Source organism: Lutra lutra, chromosome 11, assembly GCF_902655055.1.
Source record: "Lutra lutra chromosome 11, mLutLut1.2, whole genome shotgun sequence".
Classification (NCBI taxonomy): domain Eukaryota; kingdom Metazoa; phylum Chordata; class Mammalia; order Carnivora; family Mustelidae; genus Lutra; species Lutra lutra.
The window spans coordinates 57,368,559-57,395,782 of record NC_062288.1 but is presented as its reverse complement, the minus strand read 5'-3'; the positions used below and the strand labels follow the sequence as shown (position 1 = coordinate 57,395,782).

The 27,224-nt window shown below is 43.4% G+C and overlaps 1 protein-coding gene across 7 annotated transcripts in view; it reads left to right on the top strand.

The window, feature by feature from the left end:
- OSBPL3 (oxysterol binding protein like 3) overlaps positions 1–27,224 on the top strand; it is a 178,345-nt gene that overhangs the window by 94,914 nt on the left and 56,207 nt on the right. For 5 of the 7 annotated variants that reach the window (XM_047694797.1, XM_047694796.1, XM_047694801.1 and 2 more), the window contains exons 3-10: positions 16,916–17,032; positions 17,193–17,246; positions 18,218–18,331; positions 21,379–21,546; positions 22,107–22,230; positions 24,175–24,278; positions 24,488–24,580; positions 25,612–25,768. In XM_047694797.1, the coding sequence (XP_047550753.1) occupies positions 16,916–17,032; positions 17,193–17,246; positions 18,218–18,331; positions 21,379–21,546; positions 22,107–22,230; positions 24,175–24,278; positions 24,488–24,580; positions 25,612–25,768 (931 nt within the window). The remainder of the gene's footprint in view (positions 1–16,915; positions 17,033–17,192; positions 17,247–18,217; positions 18,332–21,378; positions 21,547–22,106; positions 22,231–24,174; positions 24,279–24,487; positions 24,581–25,611; positions 25,769–27,224) is intronic. The other 2 variants (XM_047694800.1, XM_047694802.1) reach the window with 1 other exon arrangement.

Below are 27,224 nucleotides of genomic sequence, written 5' to 3'. Positions count from 1 at the left end.
CCTCTTCCGTGCCAGCACCTATCTGTTGGGAGCGGCTGCTTAGAGCCTTGTGTTGGGAAGGATTCTGCGGTTGAGTCTGACCGTCGTGGGAAAGAGCCCCATGTTCTCAGCTACGGCCCTCGGGCATAGGCAGGGTGAATGGCGGCACAGGTGTCGCATTTGTCGCCCATTAGTGATATTAGAGGGTTGAGATCAAGCCCTCTCTGCTAGGGCTTTATATTCTGCTGTTGCAAGAACTTTAGGCGAGTGAAGTTTGCCTCAGTTCTTGATCCATGAAATGGAGACAAAACTCCCCTCCTGCTTCCTCTCCAGGGTTGTTATGAGAAAAAATGGAATGTTTTTCCTGGCTAAAAGAGGTTAAAACTCTTTGGAGGAAGATCCTCTGTCCATTTATGAAATTCTCACAATTATAGATCAGCTCCCTTTGAACCGAGGCCCGTTCCCGAGCCAGAAGGGAAATGGTCTTGTGTTAGGAATCCCGACAGTCTGCGGAAGAGATGAATCTCTTTGAAGCAAAGCAGAACATCCTTCGGATATAGTGCCTTCATCTGTAGGACGGGAACCTCTTCTCCCTGAGGAAATCCCCAGTTAAAGGAACCAGCTTACTCAAGGAACAGGCGGTCAGCCCCTTCTGACTGTCTTACTCACACCCTGTTTTTTGTAGTTTGCTAGGTCCATCTTTGCTTTAGTGTCCCTCCCTGTTCCAGGCTTTGCTTCAGCTACCCCTCTAGCTAGATTGAGTCATGTGAAACTGTTCTTTCCTTTTGAATTTTGTGATTTTTCTGGAAAAGAATCTTCATTTATCACTCTAATTTTTTAAAAAGGTTTTATTTATTTATTGGACAGACAGAGATCACAAGTAGGCAGAGAGGCAGGCAGAGAGAGACAGGGAAGCAGGCTCCCCGCTGAGCAGAGAGCCCGATATGGGGCTCGATCCTAGGACCCTGAAATCATGACCTGAGCCGAAGGCAGAGGCTCAACCCACCGAGCCACACAGGCACTCCATCGCTGTAATATTGTTAAAGTAATTTATAAAAATAATATGTACTCCCTGCAGATCGTTTCCAAGTTAAGTGCAAGTCTGTGTTGAATTGCAACACTTTAATTCATTTACTTGTAATGAATACTGCTGGTAGTTCCAATAAATTGAATCCTAGAAATGACCATTGGTTGTGGAGGTCACTGGTGCCATTGTCTAGTGGGAGAGGTAGGTGTGAAAGGCTGGTTAGAGCTCATTCTCATAGAGAGAAGAGGAGCAGAGAAAGAGGGCACCCCAATTCTACCAGGCCCCAGACAGGATTTGAGATAGGCCTTCACATGTTCCATTTGGGAACCTTGGGTTTGCCAAGCTAAACATTGCCCTTTCCTCTGCTCACGTGGATAACCCTCTTTTGATCGATTCATTGGTCGAAAGAGTGTATACGTCTCAGAATCCTGAGTTTCTATTCACACATCTTTTTAGTCCTCACAGTACCTAGCACAGGGCTTTGCACATGGCAGATGCAAATTATTGGACTAAATTTACTGAATGCCAACAGCAAGAATCCGTACGTTAGAACAATATGACCAGGTGGGCATGGGGAGTGGGAGCAAAATGCCCACAAATTCCCAAGCTCCCTCCTTCCAGGGGTGTATTGTGAGGATCTTCAAAAATGAACAAAGGCCTCTCCATTGAGTTTCTTCTGGCAAATGATGACATTCCTAACCGCTTTATGTACCCATGGTCTCTGAACCAACACTCTGTTGGGAAGTATGGAACAGACGTCAAGGCATCTTGTTGAAACTGACCTGTATTCACACGGGCTCCGCTTTTGTGCTAGCTGGCTGACCTTACCACGTTACCTAAAACCTCTGAGTCTCTGTTCTTCAGCTGTGAAATTGGGATCATTGTGCTTACTTTGGAGAACTAAGTGAAATAATAAATACGAAGAACCTAGGGTAGCACATGGCAGGCATTAGGTAAGTGTGGATTGATGAATGAATAAGCATGCCATTGCTAGGTTGAGAGATAACTATTCAGAAAGCTTTGTGGATGTATTAAGTAGGTTAAGGGATACCTAAGTGGGAGAAAGAATTGCTATTTCTGAACTTGTAAAATATGAGTAATTTTCTCGCCTTCTTTCCACTGCCCCCTTACATTTCTTTCCTAGAACTTTCAAAGTAACACATTTCAGAAACCAGACTGTGCTAGATAAAGATGAGTAAGTTTTGTCTTTACTGAAACAGTCTGGTATGCCCAAGTTTTAATTCTTTAGGCAACATCTATTAAAAAGCTATCATTAAAAGACCCTGGGCAGGATTATATGAAGCTACCAAGGACAGGACAGCTGAATAGACCACTAAAGTAAAGAAATCGACACTGTGGGGTGCCTGGGTGGCTCAGTCGTTAAGTGTCTGCCTTCAGCTCAGGCTCAGGTCATGATCCCAGGGTCGTGGGATCAGGTCCCGCATTGGGCTCCCTGCTGGCGGGAAGCTTACTTCACTCTCTCCCACTGCCTCTGCTTGTGTTCCCTCTCTCACTGTGTTCTCTCTGTCAAGTAAATAAAATCTTAAAAAAAAAAAAAAAAACGACACTGTGAGGGAGACTGCTTTGTTAGGAGAGCACGCCTCCTTTCTTTCCTAATGTGTTGTTAGTATTTGCTATATAATAAGTTAGGAATCAGGAAGTGAATCCTTTCAAAATAATTGGCAAGTGTTTCACTCTTGGTTGTAGGGGATTTGAAATGGAGAGAGAGAGCCATTGCTAGGTAAGTCTCTATACAATTATGCACTTTGCTCTGGTCACCCGCCTGGCGCTGGGCTAATCTGAGATGGTGTTTGAGCTCTCCCAGGGTCACCTGATGAGGGTGTTTTTATGCAGGCTATTAGATTATGTTGCACTTCCGGGAGCCCAGGCTGTCTGGGTTTGGTGCCAGAACCCATAAGACTTGAGCTGAGTGGGAGAGAATGTGCCATGGAGCGAAAAGTGAATGAAAGCTCTAGTGCTCCAGTGTTTATCGAACTTGCGTAGTCCTTGGGTTGAACATGCTTCGTCCTACTTACTTCTTTTATATAATCACATCTTTAGAGACACTGAGATTTAACATCTGCCTTTTTTAAGTATGAGCTGTATAAACACCACAAGGAAGACCAACCAGTCAAGGAGGAGAGACTTGAAAATGTCGTGATGGTATCAGTCATTATTCTGTGATGGTCACAAAAGATGACAGGCAACGAGCATGAACTCCCTTGGGAGCTGGAGGGTCCGAGTTATAACCTCCGACTGTTTATAAACAGTATGACCTTGCACAAGTTACTTAACTCTCTTTGCCTTGGTTTCTTGTAAGGCTGTGTAAATTACACAAAAGGCTGCAGGCAGTAGGTTCTGCGTAAGTGTCGGATGCATAAACGATTGACCTTCCAGAAGCAGGAGTCCCAAGAGCCCTCACACAACACCTCATGGTGACTGCTTCCCCACTTCCTCCTTTCAGCGGCCAGCTGGGTGGCCCAGCAGTCACATGGCTGGGCTGCTTCTGTCTGGGCTAGTCTGAGAGGAAGTGTTAGTGAGGGACACCAGAAATTAACAAGTGTCTGTTAGCATTTTTATAGCTCCTGTATCCTTTTATACTATCCCTTGGAATCTCAAAACAACCCAGCAAGGTCTGTATTATTTTCTACACTTTAGAAAGAAAATATGGCTCAGAACTATTAACCGACTTGTTCTGAGTCACACAGCTTGTAAGTGGTAGGGGACCAGGCAACCAGCTATTAGGAGAACACCAGATTTCGGATTTCGTTAGGTACTAGAAAGCTGCTTTAGACATTCATTCAAGTCCCATGTGCCTTAGGTACAAAAGATTGTTATTGAAACAAACCTCCATAGGCAAACACCTTTGTGGATATAGGGACGAGAATAATGCAGAAACAGTCTTAGGATCCCTGAGATCTCTCTGGAGCTGCTGTTCTATTTTGTTTTTGTTTTTTGTTTCCTGGTGGACCCAACAGAGGAAAATAATTAATTATATGTTTCTTTGTTTTCCAGATTCTCACTTTCTGGCCCTTTTATTTATTCATATTGCCTATCTTTTGGTCATACCTAAGCAGGTCACACTGAAAAGAGGAAGGGCAAAGATACAAGGCTGAGTTCTCAATGTGTCCCCACTCTAAGTCTTGGGAAGAAAAAAGCAAACAAATATTTGGTAGAAGAGGTGAAGACTTAGGCTAAAATGACATATTTGAGTTGTCAGGGCATCTTTGTTACTCTCCACGTCCACAAATGATAGACTGTCAGCTACATTCCACACTGTGAAAAACAGGAGATATTGAGCTCCTGAAACACTTCTGGAAGTTGCTGGACTGTTTATGCTGTTGTGCAGTTTTAGGATGACAAGCACAGAAACTATATTCCAGTGGGATTTAGAAATACTACCTTGGGGGGCGCTTGGGTGGTTCAGTCTGTTAAGTGTCTGCCTTCCGCTTGGGTCATGATCTCAGGGTCCTGGGATTGAGTCCTGCATAGGGCTTCTTGCTAAGCAGGAAGTCTGCTTCTCTCTCTCCTTTTTCCGCTCTCTGTGCTTGTGTTCTCTCTGCCTCTCTAACAAATAAATAGTATCTTTAAAAAAAGAAAAAAAGAAATACTGCTCTGAGAGAGACTACATGCGGTGCTTTAAGAATTCAATTTATTTATTTACAGTTGGTATCAGCCATAGTACAGTATATATGAAAGCAGAACAGTGACCCCAAAGCTTTTCTTGAAAGCACAGCTTATTGGCTATGCAGTTACTGGAATTTTCCTCTAGAAGCCATACATGCAAATGTAAATTGAACCTACTCAACAGTTCTTTCCTAGGGAGGGAGAGTCTAAATCAACTTTGGTGACATGCTGATATTAAAATGCTGAAGGCCCAGAAATGACAGTATAAGAAGTAGGACGGGGGACGCCTGGGTGGCTCAGTGGGTTGAGCAGCTGCCTTCGGCTCAGGTCATGATCCCATTGTCCTGGGATCGAGTCCCACATCGGGCTCCTTGCTTGGCGGGGAGCCTGCTTCTCCCTCTGCCTCTGCCTGCCATTCTGTCTGCCTGTGCTCGCTCGCTCTCCTCTCTCTCTGACAAATAAATAAAATCTTAAAAAAAAAAAAAGAAGTAGGATGGTGGCAAAACAGAAGCCTTCTCTAGAATAATCTGACAGCCTCCCGAAGTCCTCTACACGCTGGCCCTGCCATCAAGAGCAGCTGTGTCTCCCTTCACATCTGTACACAAGCCTGCCTCCCAACTAAAGTCACCCTCTGTCTGTCCCATGTCAGAGCGGGCCCATCCCTGGCGCATCTCTGGCTTCCTGGTTCCTTTTGTCAAGTAGTGGGGGAATGGTGTCCCCACCTCCCAAATGTTACATCCACAGCCTAGTCCTTGGAACTTATTTAGAAAGAGGATCTTTACAGATATAATTAATTTAAGAATCTTGAGATGAAGAGATCATCCTGGACTATCAGGTTCAGCCCTAAACTCAGTGACTGGTGTCCTTGTAAGAAGCACACAGGGGAGAATACAGACATGGATGTGAAGGCAGAGGCAGAGGTTGGAGCGATGTGGCTCCAAACCAAGGATGCCAGTAGCCACCGGAAACTGGAAGAGAGGAATAATGCTTTCAGTGGACTGAATGTTTTTGTCCCCCCTTCCCCACCCCCCTTTCACATGTTGAAGCCCTAACCCTCCTACTGGTATTTAGAGGCAGGCCTGCAGGAGGTAATTAGGTTTAGATGAGGTCCTGAGGGCTGGTGCCTTCAAGATGGGATTAGTGCCCTTATAAGAAGGGGAAGGACACCAGCACTCACTCTCACACACCAAAAGGCCATGGGAGCACAAGGCGGGAAGGCAGCTGTCTACACACTAGGAAGCAGAATCTCACCGGGAACCAAATCTAGCAGCACCTTGATCTTGGACTTCCCAGCCTCTACCAAGTCTGTGGTGTTCTCTTACAACAACCTTAGCTGATATAAACACATTCTCCCCAAGAGCCTCCAGAGCCACTGTGGTTCTGCTGAGCCACTGACCCCCGTGTCCATATTCCTTTGAGTCCCAGCTCAAGGCTTCCTCCTGAAGTGGGTCTAGCTCGTGGGATTGTGCTTGAGAACTCTGGTAGCTCTTTCTTTTGAATCTCCCATTCAGCATTTTCAAGTCTTCAGCCTCGTATCTCTTTATTTTTAATATATGCTAACTTCTTGGAAGCCAGCCCTGGGTTTTCTGTCTTTCCATCTCCAGTATCTGGTGCTAAGCCTCAGACCTCTGGGTAGAGCCTGCCTTATTAAATGCAAGACCAGTTACGAACCAGACTCTAACTTCCGTAACACCTAAGTCATTCCTTCTTTGATTCACAAGGCTCCCTGGGATGTTATCCAGTCACTGGGTTCTCATTATGAGAATGTTATTCTTGTACAGACTGAGGAGGAAATCGCCGATGATTTGGATCAGAGACAGGAAGAGCCTATTCTGGTACCTACTCCTATGATTCTAAATTATATGTGCATCAGTTAGCCAGAATGTGTCTCTACTTTGATTGCAATTTTCAATTAGCTCTGGGAAAAAAAAAAAAATCAGTTTTGAGCACCCTCGCCAGAGAGAACACCGTTATCAGCTAGCGCCATCCAGCAATGAAGAGGGTTTTCTTCAGGAGTTGTGTGCCCTGTAATTGGAGAGCAGATGTGTGATGTCTGAACACAGAGAGTCTGTGGTTCTCTCCAGGCTCAGACACTGAAGGGCAGAGCTCTGTGATATGCCAAAGACAGTATGATTTTTTTTTTTAAGATTTTATTTATTTGTCAAAGAGAGAGAGCACAAGTAGGAGAAGTGGTAGGCAGAGGGAGAAGCAGTCTCCTTGCTGAGCAGGGAGTCCAATGCAGGGTTTGATACTAGGACCCCCGGATCATGACCTGAGCCAAAAGCAGATGCTTCACCGACTAAGCCACCCAGGCGTCCCTACAGTATGACTTTTTTTTTTTTTTAATGAAAAGGTAGTAAAGATAAAATATTAAAATGGTGCTGGGAGGTATACAAAAAAGAGTGCAAGAGAGTGCCCCCACTTTGTGCCTCTGACTGAGTTCCCTTCACAGAAGAGTCTGCATGGGAGAATTTCTCTGGTATCACATGTACCTGCCCCTGTGTGGGGAGTGAGCCCGGGGGGCTCTTCCATGAGACTAACTGCCCCTGTGACAGTGAGGGAATTCTTAAAAAGAGGGAGTGGGAAGGGCACTAGGTTGGAGTCCTCAGAAGTCCTTCACTCATCTTCGTGGTCCTACACAAATTATTTCTCGTAGCTTCCTCATCTCTCAACGGAAAGAGCCGGGTAGATGACTTCACATTCTCTTTCAATCTCTGAGGTTTAAAAGAATGACTCCATGACTCTGCAAGGGAAAGCTAATCATTCCTTCTGTACCCAGAAAGCTAAATAAACCTGGAAGAGACTCTTGAGTCCCTTGAGGGCAGAGTTACCCTGTCCTCACTGGCTAACACACGCACCTGTCAAGTGCGGGAACATGAGACAGACTGTGCTGTGGGGAGAGCAGTGCCCGGCGGCGAGGAGCCGGACTGGCAGGGCAGCAGGTGGCCTTGGGTGGCCTCTAGTATCTTCATGGGTGATCTTGTCCGAGTGGGCATTGGGCAGAGAGGTTCTGTGTGCCATCTGCAGACCACAAATGGGGCCGCCACTTCACAGTGGGTGATGTTGGCTAAACTCTGTGCACCTTCATTACAGAGTCATTGGAGACACACAGACCATCAAGCAGTTGTAGCTGATGGGCTGCACGGCCTGAGCGCGGTGACATTTGTAGGTTTGGTGTCTCCATCTTTAACAGTAGGTGCAGCTCTCAAGAGGCCTTGTTGCCAGAGAAGAGTGTGACAGAGAACAGAGTGCATGAAAGATGCTATCCACAGCCTTGAAGGGCTTGTGTACCATTAGGGGAATTTTTAGCAAAATTAATAACCCACAAATATATTCGAAGATCCTAAAAAAAGTACGGGTGTCATTACAGCCATAACTGCCGAGTGCTCAACAGGGTCGAAATCATCATTATATGTACGTTAAAGTTTGTTTTTATTAATTATACTTTAATAATAAACCCACCTGTGGTTAACACAACCGGAAAGCATTTTTCTCTTATTTGGATCTCAGGTGGAATTAGCAACAGAGCTGACACAGCCCTGGCTTTTTTCTCCTCCTTGTCGGTGTCTGCTGCCAGTGACCCTCCTTTTCTCTCCCTGACATCCGTGCTTTCTCAGGCACTCACCCCCAAGACTGAGTGCATACTCTCCCATTCTCCAAGTAATTAAGGCACCAGTGTTTTGGTCTGTGACAACCCCAGGAATTAAGACTTAGTGCATTTTGAGGACTACGGCCTCTGGATGTTTGCCTCCCTGCCTAGGCATGGGTGGGGGAGCTGTGTGTCTGGGTGGGAAGGGAGAGGAAAGATATGGCCATTGGCAGGTCATGGCTCTCGTTCCCTTGTAGCCAGTCTGGGTGGGCTCTTCCCTGCTCAGCCTTCCTTTTTTCTTCAGTCTTTTCACTGAGATCCTTACGTCAGAGACTGTACCTGAGGTTACTAGATAGAAGCTAATGCTATTGGTTTTTTGGTTTGCTTTTAGGAGACTTTATCAGCCAATGTTTTTTTTATTTTTTTTAAAGATTTTATTCATTTGAAAGAGAGAGAGGGAGAGCACAAGCAGGGTACGGGTGGAGAGAGAAACAGGCCCACTGCTGAGCAGGAAGCCTGACACAGGGCTGATCCCAGGAACCCAGGATCACGACCTGTGCCAAAGCCAGACGGTTAAGCCACCGAACCACCCAGGCGCTCCAGAGATACACTCTTTTAACAAGCTTTTACATTCACAATACAGTATTGGTAACTATTGGCATAATGTTGTACAGGTGATTTCTAGAACTTACTCATCCTGCATAACAGAGACTTCATCCCCATTTTATAGGATACGAATTTGTGAAATAAGATTTGGAAGGGATTTTGTGGCTCATTTATCCCGAGCACCTTCCTGGTCTCGGAATCCCCTGCAGTCCATCCGCTAGCCTCCGATGGAGCTCTCCGGTGACGAGGGAACTGGCCATAGAGTGGCCCATGTTGTTTTTGTTACTGTTCATAGCGCTAACTATTAAATAATCGGATGATCGGTCCTTCATCAGCACTGGGATCCAGGGCCTTATAATTCTTACCCATTAGTCCTGGTTTGGCTTTCAGAGCCTATCAAGTCAAACCCCAGTTCTTCAAGACAGCCTGGTCTTCTAGAGTGTGGCTGCTCTAAGTGGGCCTGTGGTCCAGCAGCAGCGGCTGCACCTGGGAAGGTGCCAAAGCGCAGACCTCGCCCCAGAGTTGCTCAACTGACATCTGCGTTCTGACAAGATCTTCAGTAATCAGCATGTATGTTACAGATTGAGAAGCACTGCATTAGATCACACACACCATGCCCCCAACTGATTTGTTCTTCTTCTTCTTCTTTTTTTTTTTTTAAGATTTTATTTATTTATTTGACAGAGAGACAGCGAGAGTGGGAACACAAGCAGGAGCGGGAGAGGGAGAAACAGGCTCCTCCCTGAACAGGGAGCCTGATGCGGGCCCACGATGCTGGGATCATGACCTGAGCCAAAGGCAGATGCTTAATGACTGAGCCACCCGGAAGCCCCTAATGTGTTCTTTCAGTTGTTATTGCTATCAGGCCTGCTGGTGCTCAGGAATTTTAGTTGAGGAATAAACAATTGGACGAGAAGTAACAATTACAACTCTGTGATTGGATGTAAGTACAGAATCTGTCTGGCATCATTTAAAGCTGTCCTTATATTAACTGGAAATCTATTGACAAGTATTTGCCTTGGGTGCTCTTGGTGGTAAGTATTGCACCTGGGTGGCTCAGTTGGTTAAACTTCTGGATTCTTTCAGGTCATGATCTCAATGTCCTGGGACCAAGCCCTGCATTGGTTTCCATGCTCAGCAGGGGGATCTGCTTTTCCCTCTGTGCCCACCACCCCCATCATGCTTTCTCTCTCTCTCTCAAATAAATAAAATCTTCAAAAAAAAAATCAGAAATGGCTTTAAAATCATTAAACTTGTTAAGTTATGCTCCATGTGATCTAATGCTGGGTATTGTTGCCTTGCAAATTTTAAAAACCTGAGAAACAGATTAAATAATCTAGAGCAACCCACTCCCCAGTCATGCCAGATAGGGAGAGGCAGCCACAAAACTTCTTCCCCAACACTCTTCAGCTGCAGGAAGAATGGAAGTTTTAAGTTACTTTCTATTTCTGACATCACTGCAAGGACAGCGCCGAGAATCCAGCCCTTGAAAGTCGCAGAGGAGACGTACACTGTGGAAACAGCTGTGCCGGGCGAAGGGGGGGGGCGGGGGGCGCTTTCAACTCGTGCACTCAGCAATATGGAAATGAACTGTGCCAGCTCATGAGCACAGATAAATGCTTAGCTGCCTTTCCAACCACAAAGCAGCTTTCTATATTTGGCACTCTTTTGACATTCAGTAAAACAGACTGAATTTAATGCCGGACGACAGTGCCAGACTGTCTTCAGTTAAACTGAAGTGAAGACCTTAGGAAGCCGCTTTCCCCAGCCCCTGTCACATTTCTCTCTCCATCTGATGCTCTTTGTGGGCTTTCAGCCTGATAGCCTCAGGGCACAACATCAGCCCAGCTGTGCTGGGCTAAGTCAGCAGGGCCTCAATCTTCCCCGGGGACCCAAGGCCACCCTGTCCTGTATCCTAGGACATTCAGCTCAAGGTGCGTGTTCTACTCCCTGGTCACCAGGTGTGTGGAACAGAAACAGCTCCTTTGGGACGCCTGGTCCTTTGAGACCAGAGAAGCCTGCATCTTTGCTTTTTTCTGTCCTGAGTACCAGTTCACCCCCATTCCAGCACACCTGATTAAAATCCCTCATCCTGAGGACTCTGCTGGGCCCTTTTCATACACCCTTGCTCCTCAGACTTGTTCATTCAGTGAGTATTTTATTCAGGCCCCATACGTCCCCAATAGTGATATTACTTCATAGAGGACCTTGTCCCTGGTGTCATGCAACCATGTTCTGGCTCAGAGAGAGACTCATTTGTGAGGTTTGTGGAGGTGCTGATGAGGGAGAGAATTTGTGCCCCAAGGAGAAGGTTTAGGGCAAATGAGAATTTGCAGATTAAGAAGTAGATGGGGCGGACATTCCAAAATAAAAAAGCGAATGAGCCAAGAGTTGGCAGTGTTAAAACACACAGGCTGATTTCCTGCCCTCATTCAGTGGGACTGCAGGATCAGAAACCTGGTAGCTCTGAGCAGGACCCCAGACCTTGCTTGTCTCTACCCGTAGGGCAGTGTTCCCTAACTCCTTCAGACTGCTTCAGGATCTTGGCTACTGCTTAGCATTTAGTCAGGTTCATCATCAGAATTTATATATTCAAATTATAGCAGAATATGTGTTATAATATGTAGCAGCATGAATAACAATGGAGGTTCTGAAGTCAGGTGGCTTTACTATTTGGTGGCTTTATCATGTTAAGGAAGTTATCTAATGCTCTCTTCCTCATTCCAAAAATTTCCAGAAGTTTCCACATTCCAACAATAAGGATACTAATCCAACCACACAGGATAGTGCAAGGATTAAGTATCATAATGTAAGTACAGTGTTTAGCACACAACCTGGCAGATAGTACATGCTTAATACATTTAGTTATTGTGTTTCATGTATTTGTTCAACATATTTATTCATACCTACTGTGCCCTATTAAGTAGTAAGCAAGGCAGAAAAGATTCCTGCTTTTATGGAGCTAAAAACTGTTCTCCAATTATTTTATGTTATTATTGTTTATATTGTTCTTGTTTTAGTCGACCCCCTTGGGTAGTATTTCCTGGCCCTATCCTTTTGTGTTTTAAATGTCAGGCTATATAGAACTATGGGTAGGACTTAATACTTCCTTGTTAACCATCTATCTAGCACCATTTACTTGGTTTGAGAACTTAATCCATTTTCTTGGGTTGAAAGCCCAATAGTAAATAAACCTGGGAGAATTCTTTTATTTGAGATATATATATAGTATATAACATAAGTATCACATATATAGCAAAAATTTTAAAATATATATATAGATCATTGCTGGTGTTCTAAGCAATGTAGGGTTTTCCCCTATAACTGTTTTGAGGAGAAAAGACCAAAGTCCTAGGATAAAAGTAGGGAAAAAAAATCATGAACTAAGGAGACACTAAGTCATTTGATAATAAATAATACTACTTTATAGTATTGATAATAATATTGATAATGTCAATAATTATTGATAATAAATAATACCATATTTACAGTAATATACAGTTGATGTGGGTTGGATAATTTAGGAAAATTTGAGAAACTGAACTAAAATTTTGAAGGGTTTGCATGGGTGGAGAAGATCAAGAGAAGATTCTGGGAGGCTGGAACAATATGAATAAACCACCAAAGTGGAAATACAGACAAGTATTGCATTATATTCATTTGTATACTGCATGGAGTAGGGCATAATGGGGCCCCATAAATGATTATGGAAGTGGAGAGTCTTGGGAAACCAGGTTGGATGAGAGCTTGGTTCTGGATAGTGGCTGGGGAACAGAGAGGAAGGGACAGAGAAGATAAACATTTTGAGGATGAAACCAACAGTACTTACTTATGAGAAAATTAATTAAGCCCTCTCAGTTCCGAATGATTTCACTGCACCATGAGGGCATAACATTTCTTCTCACAGAATTTGTGTCAGGTTCAGCAGTGGTCCTTAATCCCAGCAAAACAATATCCCTTTATTGTGACCAATATTTTAGTGACCCTGTACTCTCCTCAAATGAAATTCATTATTAATTCATAATGAATAATAATTTTGAAAGTATCACCATAATGATTTGCTGTAACATAAAGGAAAACTCAGAGAAAGTGGTTAATATTAAAATATTTATTTTAAAATATAGATGTCCACATATGATCATACCAGAAGATATAATGATGTGGTCAGATATACCTATATGTAAATCATGACAGCTACCAATGCAGACCCATACGGGTGTGTTGTGCTAATAACTCAGATACCACAAGTGACATGGCCTTCAGTGGCACGATTCTCCAGAATGGCGGGTGATGCTTGTTAAAGACCCAAACAGAAGGAAATAGAGCCTCCCCTCAGTTACTGGGTAGTTGCAATACTAAGAATTCAAAGTGTCTAAAAACTTTGAAGTAGTTTTTAGACACTTCTAAAGTGTCTAATACTTCAGTATAGATGTGAAACAGAAATACTTTGGTATAGATGTGAAACAGAGTCAAATCCTGTGCTCAAGAAATTATAAGCAGGTTTCACCTACAAAAAAGTCCACTGGCACTTTGGAAAGTCTCGTGGGAAGTGGGGCAACTTTTTCATTGTCTGAGATGGAGGCCCTGTGGGACTTTGACCATCCCTGGATCCCATCCATTAGATCTGGGGAACGGAGACAACCAGAAGTACCCCCACCACTTGGCAGCCCTGGAGGGAGAGGACTGCCCCCACGGAGAACATTGGCTCTCAGGTTTCAGCCGGGTAACTCAAGGATGGTGGCAGACAGGGAAGCTGGAAGGGGAGGATTTGGGTGGCAAGCCCAGAAAAGGAGCTGGCTTCAGAGCTTTCTTCCTTAGTCGAGCAGAGTCTCCACTTCCTTAAATACGTCAAATCTGGCTTTTCCAACCTGGTGAGCGTTTTAAGTTCTGAGCCCAGGTAGAAAATAAAGTGAGGAAAAAAGACGATATTTTGTTTGGCATAAATGCAAACCGTTTCTGGCTTATTTCCTTTAAATGCTAGCAAATGCAGTCTGATTCCCTGCCTTCCACATTGGCTCATTGGCAGGAATGTATTAGGTCTCAGAATTCAGGAGAGATCTAGTTCTAACATGAATCCTTGAAACATTTTTGGAATTTAATTCTTGTTTTTCTTTAACTATAGATATGATCTCCTTCCATATTTTTCAGTTTTGTAAAGTATGCAATTAACATCTAATCCCCATTGGCATGTGCGTTCTGCACAATTGAATGTATTGAGCAGACATGCATGATTGTCTAGTATTATCACTGCATGTTGCCTTCTGCTTGGGTGTTTTAAACAAATGGAAAGGACTTGATCCCCTGAGAATACTTCCCAAAAGATTTTGAGCCATTGATTTCCATTTAACAACGGTAACAGGCACATATACTCTTTTGCAGATACGAATGTGCTGTATTTAACCTGTAAATAGTCATTTGGCCCAAAGATATTGGGCACATTTCAAATGCATGCTGATTTATAATATTCCAAGGACATAAATCGGTTTGCAGTCTTATTCTAAGACCAAGTTTATTGATTAGCCAATCAGATGTATACTATTCAGGACAGCAGATTGAGCATTGTGAGGAAATCAGAAGTGAACTAGATGCTTTACACCCTCAAGGAGTCTGTTGTCTAATAGAGATGATAAAATCTCACATATAAAAGTAAATGGTAAACCACTAGAAAGGTAAGATGGAGTGTGGATGAAGTTTCTGAGATGAAATAGTACTGTCCTTTGAAGAAGGCTTCCTGGAGGCGGTAGATTTTTAAACTTGACCTTAAGAATTCATTAAAATTTTGGCAGGTAGGACATGTTAAATTTTGAGGAATGGCTTTCTAAGCTGAAATACATGTGAACAGAGGTCATGAGTGTGTGTGCATGTGCATGTGGCTTCTCATTCCTTAATAATACGCATTTTCCATGTATCGTCTGGGTGTAATTAAGTGACTTTGAATAATTGGTGATGTGATAAATCTCATTTGATCTTGCTGCCTTTCTGAAAAAGTCCTCCAATTTAAGAGCTAAATATAAGTTTTGCTTTTTTCCATAGAAGAATTCCCTTTTACCACTCTAGCTCTTGGGATCCTACTACCATTTCAGAAGTGTGGAATGTGGTTTTAACTATATTCACAGTAAAGGGCAATCAGATAGAAGGCAGATCTGCCAGGATTGTCATAGAGTTCAGTTGCTAAAGTAGAGAGGTATTCTCGATACCACGTGTTTCCCAGGTATTGAACTTGAGGACAACACAGAAACTGAGCCAGGGGACCCCAGACCCCTCTGGTTCCATGCTCTTCCAATAGACTATTTCCAGTGGCTTGAATCAAATTGCTTCTGCTTCCTGGTGCTGGTCCAGACTTACCACTATCCATCTCCCAATTCCTCTGGCCTCTACCTGTAACCCTCACCTGTAGTCTGGACATTTGACTAAGAGCACGTTAGTCAATATGAAATCTTGGCCAAAAGGACATGTTTGTCTCATGGAGAGATATCTGCACCCCACGTTCATTGCAACTTTATTCACAGTAGCCAAGACAAGGAAACAACCTAAGTGTCCATCCGTGGATGAATGGATAAAGAAAATATGATACACATACAAAGGGGAATATCATCCAGCCATAAAAAAGAAGGAAATCCTGTCTTTTGCAACAACATGGATGGACACCGAGTGCATTAGGCAAAGTGAAATAAATCAGAGAAAAACAAATACTGTATGTTGTCATTTATATGCAGAATCTATAAAAGCTGAACTCCAGGAAAGAGAGAGTGGAATGGTGTCTCCTGGGAGTGGGCAGGGGTGAAATGCTAGTGAAATTGTACAAACGCCCAGCTCTAAGTTAAGTAAGTTCTGGGGGATCTAATGTACAGCACGGTGAGTATATGCCTTATTATATTCTTGGAACTTTGTGAAGAAAGTAGATCTTAAGTGTTATCACCACACACAAAAAGAGGGTAATGAAGGGGGGAGGTGGTGAGAGGAGGGGTATCAAATCATCCCATTGTATACTTTAAACTTGTATATGTTATATGCCAATAATATCTCAAAAACATTGGAGGGGTGGGGAAGGACATGTTTGTCAAAACTTAATTATGTGTTGGAAATGTTTCTCTCTGATCTGGATGGTAGTTACTGATGGTATAGGTGTATAAATTCATCAGGTTGTACTTTTAAGATTTGTGCTTTTTGTGTATATTAATCCATTAGTAAGATAAAAATGCATTATCTTGGCCTCTAAAATGGATATTGCCAACTTTGGTCTATCTTGGGGCAATTTTGCAGTGATTTGTGCATTTTCAAACACTTAAAATAAATTTTCAGAATTTTTAGTGTTTTTCTTTTGTATCCCTTTTAAATCATTTTTCAGTCAATGAGTTGACGCTACCTAGTCAACAGAGGATTCATTGTAATAACAATGTAATAACATTGTACCTCTTCAAAATTACAAGCAGCTCAGTAGAGCAATAATTGCTTTCCGAACAAACATTTTTGAAACAGAAGAAGGGCGTGGCAGACACCATTTCTGAAAAGAGATGAAAATACTTGTTTCAAAAGCACCTTTTTAATGCTTCAGGATTTCCAGTACTTAAATAGCTAGAATTTGAAACAATTACCTTGCAACTGACTCATTATTTTGACCAAGTTGTCATGTTTACCAGCTTGCATTCAGTTTCATACTTTTCAGCCAGTACTTAAGCCAATTTTCCTATATTCCCACCTGATGGCTGTAGCCTTTGGTTAAAATTCAGACTGAAGTCTAGCGGTGAGCAAGCAGTAACTGTGTGATGATGTAAAAGGGAACAAAAATAGAACTTCCAGTAAAAGCTTTACCGTTAGCCGTGTTTCAGCACTAAAGAGAGAAAAACATTCCTTTCTAGGAGAGGGCTTTTGGGGGAAAAAAAAAATCAAATTTGATGTCATTAAATTATAGGATTAAATTCATGAAGTCCAGGACCTGTATGAAAATTAAAGTTTAACTTCTTCCCCCAGGAAACCCAGCCAATCTCACCATCTCGGATGGATTTACCAATAGGATGAAGTAGCTTCTAAATGTTGTTATTGGTTTTGAAGGTAGCCATTTAGCACGAACTGTTTTATTGGAACAGGACAGCTGGGAAGTGGTGGAAGGGCTGAGAGGAGAGATGAGTTACACCCAGGAGCCAGCCATTCAAAAAGGATTTTTGCTGAAAAAGAGGAAATGGCCCTTGAAAGGTTGGCACAAGGTAAGACACTGGCCTTGGACTCATCTTTATTTGCACCCACTCACTACACGGTTTGTAGGCATGTATAGTGTATATTTAATTTGAAGTTGAACATTGGGACCAAGGGAAAGGTGTGTGTTTAAATGGGATGCCTTAGTGAATTACCCTTTCTTCCCTACAGAGATTTTTCTATCTGGACAAAGGAATCTTGAAATATGCTAAGAGCCAAACTGATGTAAGTCTTCTCCTTAATCAAATATGTTATTAAAGAATTCTGAAGGGCTCATTGTTGTCAGCCCATGGATGAGATTGTACACATTGGGGGATTGCATTTCTCTGAACTGGAAACCATAGGGGCTAATAGTTCCTTCGCATGGACCAGAAGTGCCAGCTTCCCGCTGTCCCAGCCCTGGGTGGGCTCAGTTTGCCCATCAAGTCAAGGTGGAGGGCTCCTCTCAACACCCCAGTGGGTATCCAGGGGTTTGTTCAGTTCTTAGGGTTGGGCTGAGGGGTCCTCTGGGTGGGAAAAGACATTTTCCCAGCAAGCTAACAGGAATAAAACATAGGACAGATATCACTCTCACAGTTACAGTGACCGAGGGGTTTGGTGGAGAAGGCCCTTGATGAAGGGGATAGGAAGTTCCCTGTTGCATTAACATGAGGGACACAGCCCACAAGGGCTGGAATGACTGTTTGTCCTGTCCCTTGTATGGGTCCTCCTCTCGCCCAGCACTTCCCCCTTCCCTTCTTGCTTCCCTCGCCTCCTAGAGCTCACGTCCTCGGGTTGCCTATAGAAAACCTGACGTAAGGCCTGACCCACGGTGGCTTGTCTTAGCCTCCCACCCTTACTCCCCTTTTTAAATCACTTCCAGATGAATTTAGAGATTGGGAACTAATTCTGGGGAAGTCAGTGCAGGTAGCAGGTGAATTCACTGCCGTGGGGGTCCATCCATGGACTTCCTCCCTTGCTTACTTACTCACTGGCTGTGCGAAGAAAGCACTTGTTGCTTAACCCCCCCGTAGACTCAAACAGGTAATGCACGGACAACACTTAATTCGGTACTGGTTCACACTAAGTGCTTGGTAAGTCATCGTTATTACATTTGTATTCGTGGATGTGAAGGGGAGGCTAGAGGAGCATCAGGGATGTTACTACTGTTTTTAACAGTCTGCACCTCAACTGGCCCTCTTCTCACGCCTCTGCAGATTGAGAGAGAGAAGCTGCACGGCTGCATCGATGTTGGGCTCTCGGTGATGTCCGTGAAAAAGTCATCAAAATGCATAGATCTGGATACCGAGGAGCACATCTACCATCTGAAGGTGAGGCTACTTCCCTGGCGTGATCTCCTGTCCCACGGTTTCTTTCGGTTGCAAAGGGATTGTAATTACAGTGCTAATTGGTAATGCCCTTTGTTTATTTCAAAAGATCCAACCAACGTGTAGAAGATTTTCATTAGGAAAGTTATTTCTAACAGATGCTACTGATACTTGGATGGACCGTCACACAGGCTGCCAGAGGTTTAGCATCCCTGTCGCCCACCCCGTAAGGACCACACCCCACACATACCATGATTATGACAACAGTCAGTAATTGCTAAAATCGTCGTGTTTCCAAATAACCCCTCCTTCCTCCAGACTGTAGCGCCTTTAGTGAAGAACCATGTCCCATGGGTTAAAGTAGGTTCCCTGAAACACAATATTTACCGCTTTAGCTAATTTTATAGGGATTCAAATAAAATTCTCATAGTACAGTGAATGTTGGGAACTTTTCTCCTAAAGTATGGGCCTCCTCCAATTAGTACCTCTGAAAGTGCCTCACTCGTCCCTTCTGCCCTCTCCCCTGCCAGGTGGTAGGGTCCAGAGGTCCACATCTGGTTCAGATCTTGACCTGGCTACTTACAGGCTATTGGCCTTTGGCAAATTTTTTAATCCTGAAAGTCTCCGTTTTCTCACCACCCTTCCCCAGAATGGGAATTATTATAGTGCCCATGTTGTACTGCTGCATGGAGGAAACTTGGCATGATGCCTGGCCTGCTGTAAGCTCAAGAACTTTAGTTTTTGTGTATAATTATTAGATGGGACCTTAACATGAGGAGTTAATTGAGAGGATTTTAAAACTCTTTTCTTACTTCAAGCAAATTACTTGGAATAATGAGCGTGGGGGTTGGGGGTTGGGAAAATGAGCATGAGATGGTGAGCTCCATGTCTTAGGATGCCCCTGCTCTCCTCACAGGACCTGTGTGGTGCTTACACAAGTATATGCCTAATACATACATGTGGTCAGTCATGCTGCGGCCTAGCCTAAGGCCTGAGCTAAGCAGGGATTCTCACCCTCGGCACTACTGACATAGTGGGCTGGAGAATTCTTGGCTGTGGGGTCTGTCCTGTGCATTAGAGGATATTGAGGGGTACCCCTGGCCTCTCCCCACTAGATGTTGGTAACAAGCCCCTTTAAGTTATAACAGTCAAAAAAACATCTCCCATTGCCAAATGTCCCTTGGTTGAGAATAACTTAAAAAAAAAGAAAAGATAAAACAGCCCACTCTCCCACCCCCTGTCTCGAAGGTTGATTAGTCTCCTCTAGAAGAGTGTTGCTTGTGTCTCCGTGCACTTTCAATGACCCCTACTTAGTTCTGTCTTGACATGGTCAGGTTCATCCACTACTTCACATAATAGAATAAATTATTATTCCTAAATTTGGAATTATTCATTCCTAGGTTTGGAAGAACCCGAGTGCTTAAAATAACATTGTGTGCTAATACCGTGACAAACAGTTTAGTATTTCTCTGTGTTAATTTACTCTTAAGTTCTGTTTGTGTTTCTTGTTCATTTGATTGAAAGTGAGCTGTGAGTGTTCATGTAGGTGCGAGCTATTGTCTGAGGGTCCTCGTTAGTGGCCTCAGAGTCAGGCAGCTTTTAAGTGGCGGCCGCCCAATCCCATTTTCTTATTTTCTAGATGAGTAATCTGGGCAGCTGAAGGGTTAAGTGGCTGTCCACCCATGGTCCTATATCTGCTGGTGGGGTTGGAACAGAATGCCGGACAGCTACTTAATAAAGTGCTTTGATTCTTCTACCTCACTTAACCAATAAAAAAAAATGAGTGAAGACGAATGTTCTGGGCGCCTATTTTTAAGGGCCTCTGAGAGCAGATCAGCGCAAAGGGTGGTGTCAGATTTCTGTGAAGTTCCTGGCAAAAGCATGTTGGGGAAGTGAAATACATTTCAAAGACATAATTTAGGGAGAATAAATAGATGTCCGCCAGTTGGTGTTGCTTTTTCCTGTAAATGATATATTCAGTAGCACCTGGGGGGGGGGTGTTAGGTCCTACATGTCCTTCTAACCAACATAACATACCTAAGAGCTGACCTACCATTTCCTAAATGAGTGAGTGATGGCTATAGACATCTTTGCTCTCAGCAGTGATGGTAGGAACGATTTGAACAGATTGACCTGGAGTTTGCTTCTTGGAAGATAACCTACCGTGCATCCTGTTGGGTGATTTTAAGTTGCCACTTCATGAAACTCTGTTCCAATATATAGGTATCTATAGTTTTCCACTTTGAAAATATTAGTACACCCTCATACACACAAAACATGGACTGTGAAGAAAGATCTAGTGTGTAGGTGCTTGTTACATTCTTTCTAGTACTTTTATGAACATTCTAATTACTTTGTAATAAAGGTCGCTAGTTATAAACATTATTCTTCCTGCAAAGAAGACACAGATACTCATTTATGGAGAGAGTAGCTAACTGTTTGTGTAGGTGTGTTTGAAAAATCTTGGAAATCTCCAATCATCGTTTTTCACATTTTTTTTCCTATTTCCAAGTACAGGGGAAATGTGTTTTAAAAAAGCCTTCACATTCCTCACCAATGTGTTCTTTGTCAGACAAGATTAACAAGGTTAAATATTTTGGGAAGAATTTACAAATTCATTCCAGTTCAGAGAAGATTGATCTGAAAAGTTTGAATTATAAAAGAGTTTAAAAAGAAACATGGTGTTAATATTTTCAGTAAGAATGGAAGTGGGGACAAGTGAATTTGGGAATATTTTGAGACAGATCAACATGAATTCTAGTTTATTTGTTGTTTAATATAAGTGGTAATGTTTTGCTTTCTTAATAATAGCATGACAATTGGACCTTTTCATTGAGAACCTAAGTGAAGCTTATGAAGACCATTTTTATTCTCCATTTCCTCCTCAAACGTATTCCTATAATTCCACATAAATTTAAACTAAATCAATAAACTCATATTTCTACATTTCTATACAGGCCAACATATAAAGAGAGGGCGTCTCAATTTAATGAAGAAATTGTTCCTTTCAGTGAGTGACACTCTTGTTTCCTTCTTTTTAATCAACTTAGGTCAAGTCAGAAGAAATCTTTGATGAGTGGGTATCCAAACTCCGCCACCACAGAATGTATCGTCAGAATGAAATCGCCATGTTTCCACATGAGGTTAATCATTATTTCCCCGGATCCACTGTCACAGACTCAGCGTCTGGGGTCTTGGACTCCATATCAAGTAGGAAGGTAAGAGTTTGCCAATAATGAATCAAGAAGAAGGTGGTGACTTTGTGCAAGGGAGTCCCCACTGGAGACTCTCTGAGGAGGAAGGACTTGTGGGAAAGAATCTCTTTGCCCAGCTGCTCAGAACTAGGGCCAGAGGAGCATCTGTTGTCACTGTGACAGTAACTGAAAAAAACACACGGAGGAATTTAATGGCGTCTCCAGCTCTCCCTTGACCATTCTGACTTAGGTTTTCTTCTCTGCTTGTAAAATGAAGTATGCATGTTAATAGCCGTATAGGATTATGAAATTTCTCAACATTTATATCATGATTTTGGTATGATTATCATTTGACTGAAGAAGAAATTCAGGACTGCAGCCCCAGGCATGAGAGCATGGTATGCCAGGCTGAGGCGACAGCCAGAGCTTGAGGTTCTCTAGTGGAGTGCTTTCTTAGAAGCTTCTTTCCCATTATAAGCCATGGCTTCTGTTAGCAACCAGCTCACTCTGTTGTCCTTTATCCTAATGTGTCCCCACGGGGCTCTGTTTTCATTTATAATATGCTTTTGTCATCTGTGGAACAGCGTAGCAGTATATCAAAGCAGAACTCCATTCAAACCGGAAGCAATTTATCATTTTCTTGTGCTGGTGAGACGCGAGTTCCATTATGGTTACAGTCTTCAGAGGACATGGAAAAATGCTCCAAAGGTAAAGTGACTTGAAACCTCTGCTTCTTTCTGTCATGGCTCTCAGATGGCACTAGTTGAGTATTTACACCTCGGGTGAATTTTCCTGTCACTGGTCTACATTTCCTCTCAGAGCTCACTTACTGAGTTTGCACAGGTGATGAACAAACGTTACTCTCCCTGCAGAGCTTCCCATCTTCATCTGGCTGTGCGTGCAGACAGGTTTCCTTTCATATTCTTTAAGTACCCACGTCTGATTTCCGTGAGGACCTACTAAATTGCTGTCTCTATGGGTGGGTTCTGTGCAGCCCTCTGGTTGTTGTCGATGTTATTGTTTTTAAGTACCAAAACGGGCTCCTGTGTACATCCAAGATTGGGAGTCATGGCTCACAGTGAGTGGACAAACCAAATGGAGTCCCCACGAATAGGAGTTCTCTCCCCTAGTTGCACACACAATCACCAGAAGAGCATTTGAAAGGCAAGAATACCCACTCTCCAGAAGAATCTCTTTAAATTGGTCTGCACTTGGGCCCTGGCATCACTGATTTTCTACAGTTTCCCAAATGACTCTGATAAGGAGTCAGGATTGAGAATTCTTCCATAGGAAGCTTAGCGTTCTCAACCCTAATGAGCTAAGAACCACACAGGGAACTAAAAAACAAAACAAGTCACCAGTGGGATTGGGGATGTTCTGATTTAATTATCTCCAGATGGGAGTCAGACATATGGAATTTAAAGAATTTCCCTAGTGGATTTCAAAGCAGAGCCATGATTGAGAACCATGATAAGAGAAAGATGCCAGGTCTTGAAAAGTGCATTTTCTCCGTTGAATGCAGATACTATCACACGTGGGGCCGTATTAGATTTGCCCTCCCAATAAATGTCACGCAGGAGCTTCACTGAGTGACATTTTTGGCACAGGTAGTCCTTGAAGTGCCATCTCTGGGCCAGCAGCACGGGCCTGGCCTGCAAACTTATTTGAAATGTGAATTCTCAGATGGAATCAGAAACTGTGGGCGGATCTCAAGGATCTGTGGTTTAATCAGTTCTTTAGCTGATTCTTTTTTTTTTTTTTTAAAGATTTTATTTATTTATTTGACAGAGTGAGATCAAAAGTAGGCAGAGAGGCAGACAGAGAGAGCGGGGAAGCAGGCCCCTTGCTGAGCAGAGAGCGCAATGAGGGGCTGGATCCCAGGACCCTGGGACCTTGACCCAAGCCAAAGGCAGAGGCTTTAACCCACTGAGACACCCAGGCGCCCCCCAGCTGATTCTGATGAGGCCAAAGTTTGAGAGCCATTGGGTCTTGATTTCTCAGTGGAAACAGCCATTGTCATCCAACAAACAGCAAATTAAGGACTGTCTTTTGAGTTAGGGACCAAGGAACTGGTGTGAGAACTCTTAGGTCCTCTCAGGTCAATGTGCAGATAATCACCACTATCTCATGTGGGTCCCTGATCGACAGGTGTCCTTGGAGACCAGTACAACCTTCATCTTTATTTCATTCATTTACTTGTCTGGAGTCCTCAGAATCAGAGAATGACACCGTGTTATTGCAATATTGGACATAATGATGCTAATGATGGGAGCTGATTTACTTACTGCTGACAGGGTACCAGCACTCCAAAAGCATGCTGACCTACGTCAGCTCACAATTATCCTATGAAGGGGTGTATATATAATTCTCTCCCTTTCCCAGATGAGGACACTGAGGCACAGAAGTGATATAATTCACCCAAGATTCAGAGTTCAGGAAGTGTTCAAACCAAGGCAGTCTTGTTCTCCAAATCTATGACCATCACCATGGCAGTGCACTGCCTCTTCTGTAAAAAAGGAAGTAAGATTTCATCTCCATATAGATATAAGTCAAGTAGTAGGGAGAAATTTAAGAAGTAGCTGGCACAAGCCCAGGGCAGCCTGGGTGCCAGCATGAGGGCTTATGAATCTTCCTTTTGCTTTTGTCCCACAGACCTGGCGCACTGTCATGCCTACCTGGTGGAAATGAGCCAGCTCCTGCAGAGTATGGACGTCCTGCACCGGACATATTCGGCGCCTGCCATCAATGCCATCCAGGTCAGCCAGATCCCTCTGCTGTTTGCACTGTGGTGTTTTTCTGCTTCCGTCTCTCCTCCTCAGCCTCGAGCTAACAGCGGGACGTTGTCCGGTCTTGGTTGCTTCCGCCACATTCCCGGGGATGGAGGTGGTCACTTTGCTGTGCAGTTTTCCCTCTTTGGTCTGGGAGGCCTTACTTTCTGTGCTCTCTCTCCTATTTTGAAACAAAGGGTACAGCTTTTGAAAGTCCCAAAAAGGAAAAAAGATCTCATAGGAGGTGGCGGTCCAGAGCTATTGGCAAAGACACTACAGGAACGCTGCAGGTAACCGCTGCTTCCCCTGCTCTCCGGGCCGCATGCTGGGGGCTGCGGGGTCTCCGATAGGATTTTCTGCAGTCGTGCTCGCTAATAGCCTGTGCAGAGAGAAATTCAATCACTTCGATTTTCTGGTTGCTAAATAAGCATGTAATGGAATTGGGTAAGGGGAAATGGCATGAGGATGGAAGGAGTTAGGCCCTTTCTTGGACTTTGGTTTCCCCTTCTTTAATGCCAAACCCACCTGCCCTCTTCCCTGCTTGTGTGTGTGCTTTGACCCACCTCTTCTGTGGCCAGTCAGGGGATTCATCATCCCTCTGAGCCCACTGGAGTCTCTGGAAATGGGACATTATGCAGACTCTCTTTTGCCTCTGTGTCCAACCTCCCAGACCCCCATCAGAGTTTCACTGTATTACACTAGCTGCCAATCTCCTGAGTGCACAGCTAAGCCAGAGGTTTAGATTTGCATCTCAGCCATTGCATATTAAATGGGGACATTGTCAAGGTCACATAAATCAGAGACTTATTGGATAAGTCATCGGCTATATTCTTGTGTGTTCTTTGGTTCAAAGCACTTTATGGGTTGAACGTCAGTACTTTCAAAGTGAAGAGTGATTTGTGTACAAACATGTGAGAAGTTAGCTTTTTGGAAGCACCAGATGCAAATTAAGGAAACATTCTAAAACCTAGCCACTGTTCACAACCTAGGTACTGGATGGCTATTGCCAGGAGGAAGGAATTGAACAGAAATGAGAAAGAGTGTGGCAGCTAGAGCTGTCATTTCCAACCTAGAGCTTGAATAGTTCAATCATTTGCAAAAGAATATGTGATTTCTCACCCATTTTTATTTTGCAAGAAGCCAGAGCAAGTTGCTGGGCAAAGTGCTTTCCTGGGTTTTCATTTATTTTCTTTTAAGTTATCACTCGGTAGAAAGATTTACCTATAAAATGTTCTTCTACAAAATTCTAATCTTAGTACCAAGTAAATATTCTAAGCCTCTTGCATCTGAGAAAGAATGTCTCCCTTTGGTGTCACTTCAGGTCCCCAAACCTTTCTCTGGCCCAGTAAGACTGCATTCCTCCAATCCTAATTTGTCAACATTAGATTTTGGAGAAGAGAAAAATTACTCTGATGGCTCTGAAACCTCGTCAGAGTTTTCTAAAATGCAAGAAGACCTGTGTCATATTGCCCATAAAGGTAAATGAGTTTTCTTTTCTTCCTGATGTGTTTGATGAAAATGTTAGAGGCATGTCTGGGTATGGGATGTCCTTGGAGAGGGGATCTTAGTTGGTTCATCTTCTGCTCTAGTAGGATTTGGGGCAATCTAATTTTTACTTTATTTCCCTGTACTAGGGAGTATATTGACAGGAAATTTCTTTTTTAAGCCCTTAGGAGAAAGAGTGAGAGCATTAGGTATTCTTTAACTCACATGCTGCTGGTGGCGGTATGAATTGGTGCTTTTCTGGAGAGCGATATGACATTATGTTTCGAGTTAAAAAAAAAAAAAATCTGCCTATCCGGCAATTCCACTTTGAAGAATTCATTCATAGAAATTACTTTCGAATTTATCCAAATAACGAGATCTCTTATAGAATTGTTTATCGTATCAAAAATTAGACATAGGGGCATCTGGGTGGCTCAGTGGGTTAAGCCTCTGCCTTCGGCTCAGGTCATGATCCCAGGGTCCTGGGATCGAGCCCCACGTGGGCTCTCTTCTCAGCAGAGAACCTGCTTCCTCCTTTCTCTCTCTCTGCTTCTCTGCCTACTTGTGATTTCTGTCTGTCAAATAAATAAAAAAACTTAAAAAAAAATTAGACATAGATGTTCAACATCATTAGCCATTAGGAAACTGCAAGTTAAAGCCAGGATGAGATATTACCATACCCCTATTTTAGTTCCAAAAAGATGCAAATGCCGGTGAGGATATGGAGAAACTGGGTCTCTCACCTGTTGCTGGTGGCAATGCAGGATGGTATAGCCACTCTGGACGATCGTTTGGCAGCTTTATATAAAACTAAACATCACTTACCATATAAATCAACATTCACATTCCTGGCCATTTATCCCAGAGAAATGTAAACTGAAGTCCAAAAACTTACATGTACATGTTCAGAGCAGCTTTATTTGTATTTGTATTAGCTGAAGATCGGAACAACCCAAATGTCCTTCAACAGGTACACGGTTACACAAACTATAGGACGTCCGTACAATGGAATACAGCTCAACAGCGAGAAGGACCAAATAATGATGTGTATGCCTGGCTGCCTGGGGGGGTCTCAAGGACATTATGATGAGGGAAAATAAGCCGGTTTCTAAAGGTTGTGGAGTGTATGTTTCCATGTATTAACACTTTTGAAGTGATAAGCTGATAGGAATAGAGATTAGTGGTCGCCAGGGCTCAGGGAAAGAGAGAAAATATGGCTGTGATCATGAAGGGGTAGCAAGAGGGATCTGGATGGTAATGGAAGGTTCTGTATCCTGATTGTGGTGGTGGTTCCATGACTCTACACGTGTGATAAAATTGCGTTGATGTGTATTTACACACATAGACACAATGAGAGCACATAAAACTGATGACATCTGCGGGCAAACTACAGATGCCGCCAAGGTCAGTTTCCAGGTGTGGATACTGTAGCATAGTTCTGTAAGATGT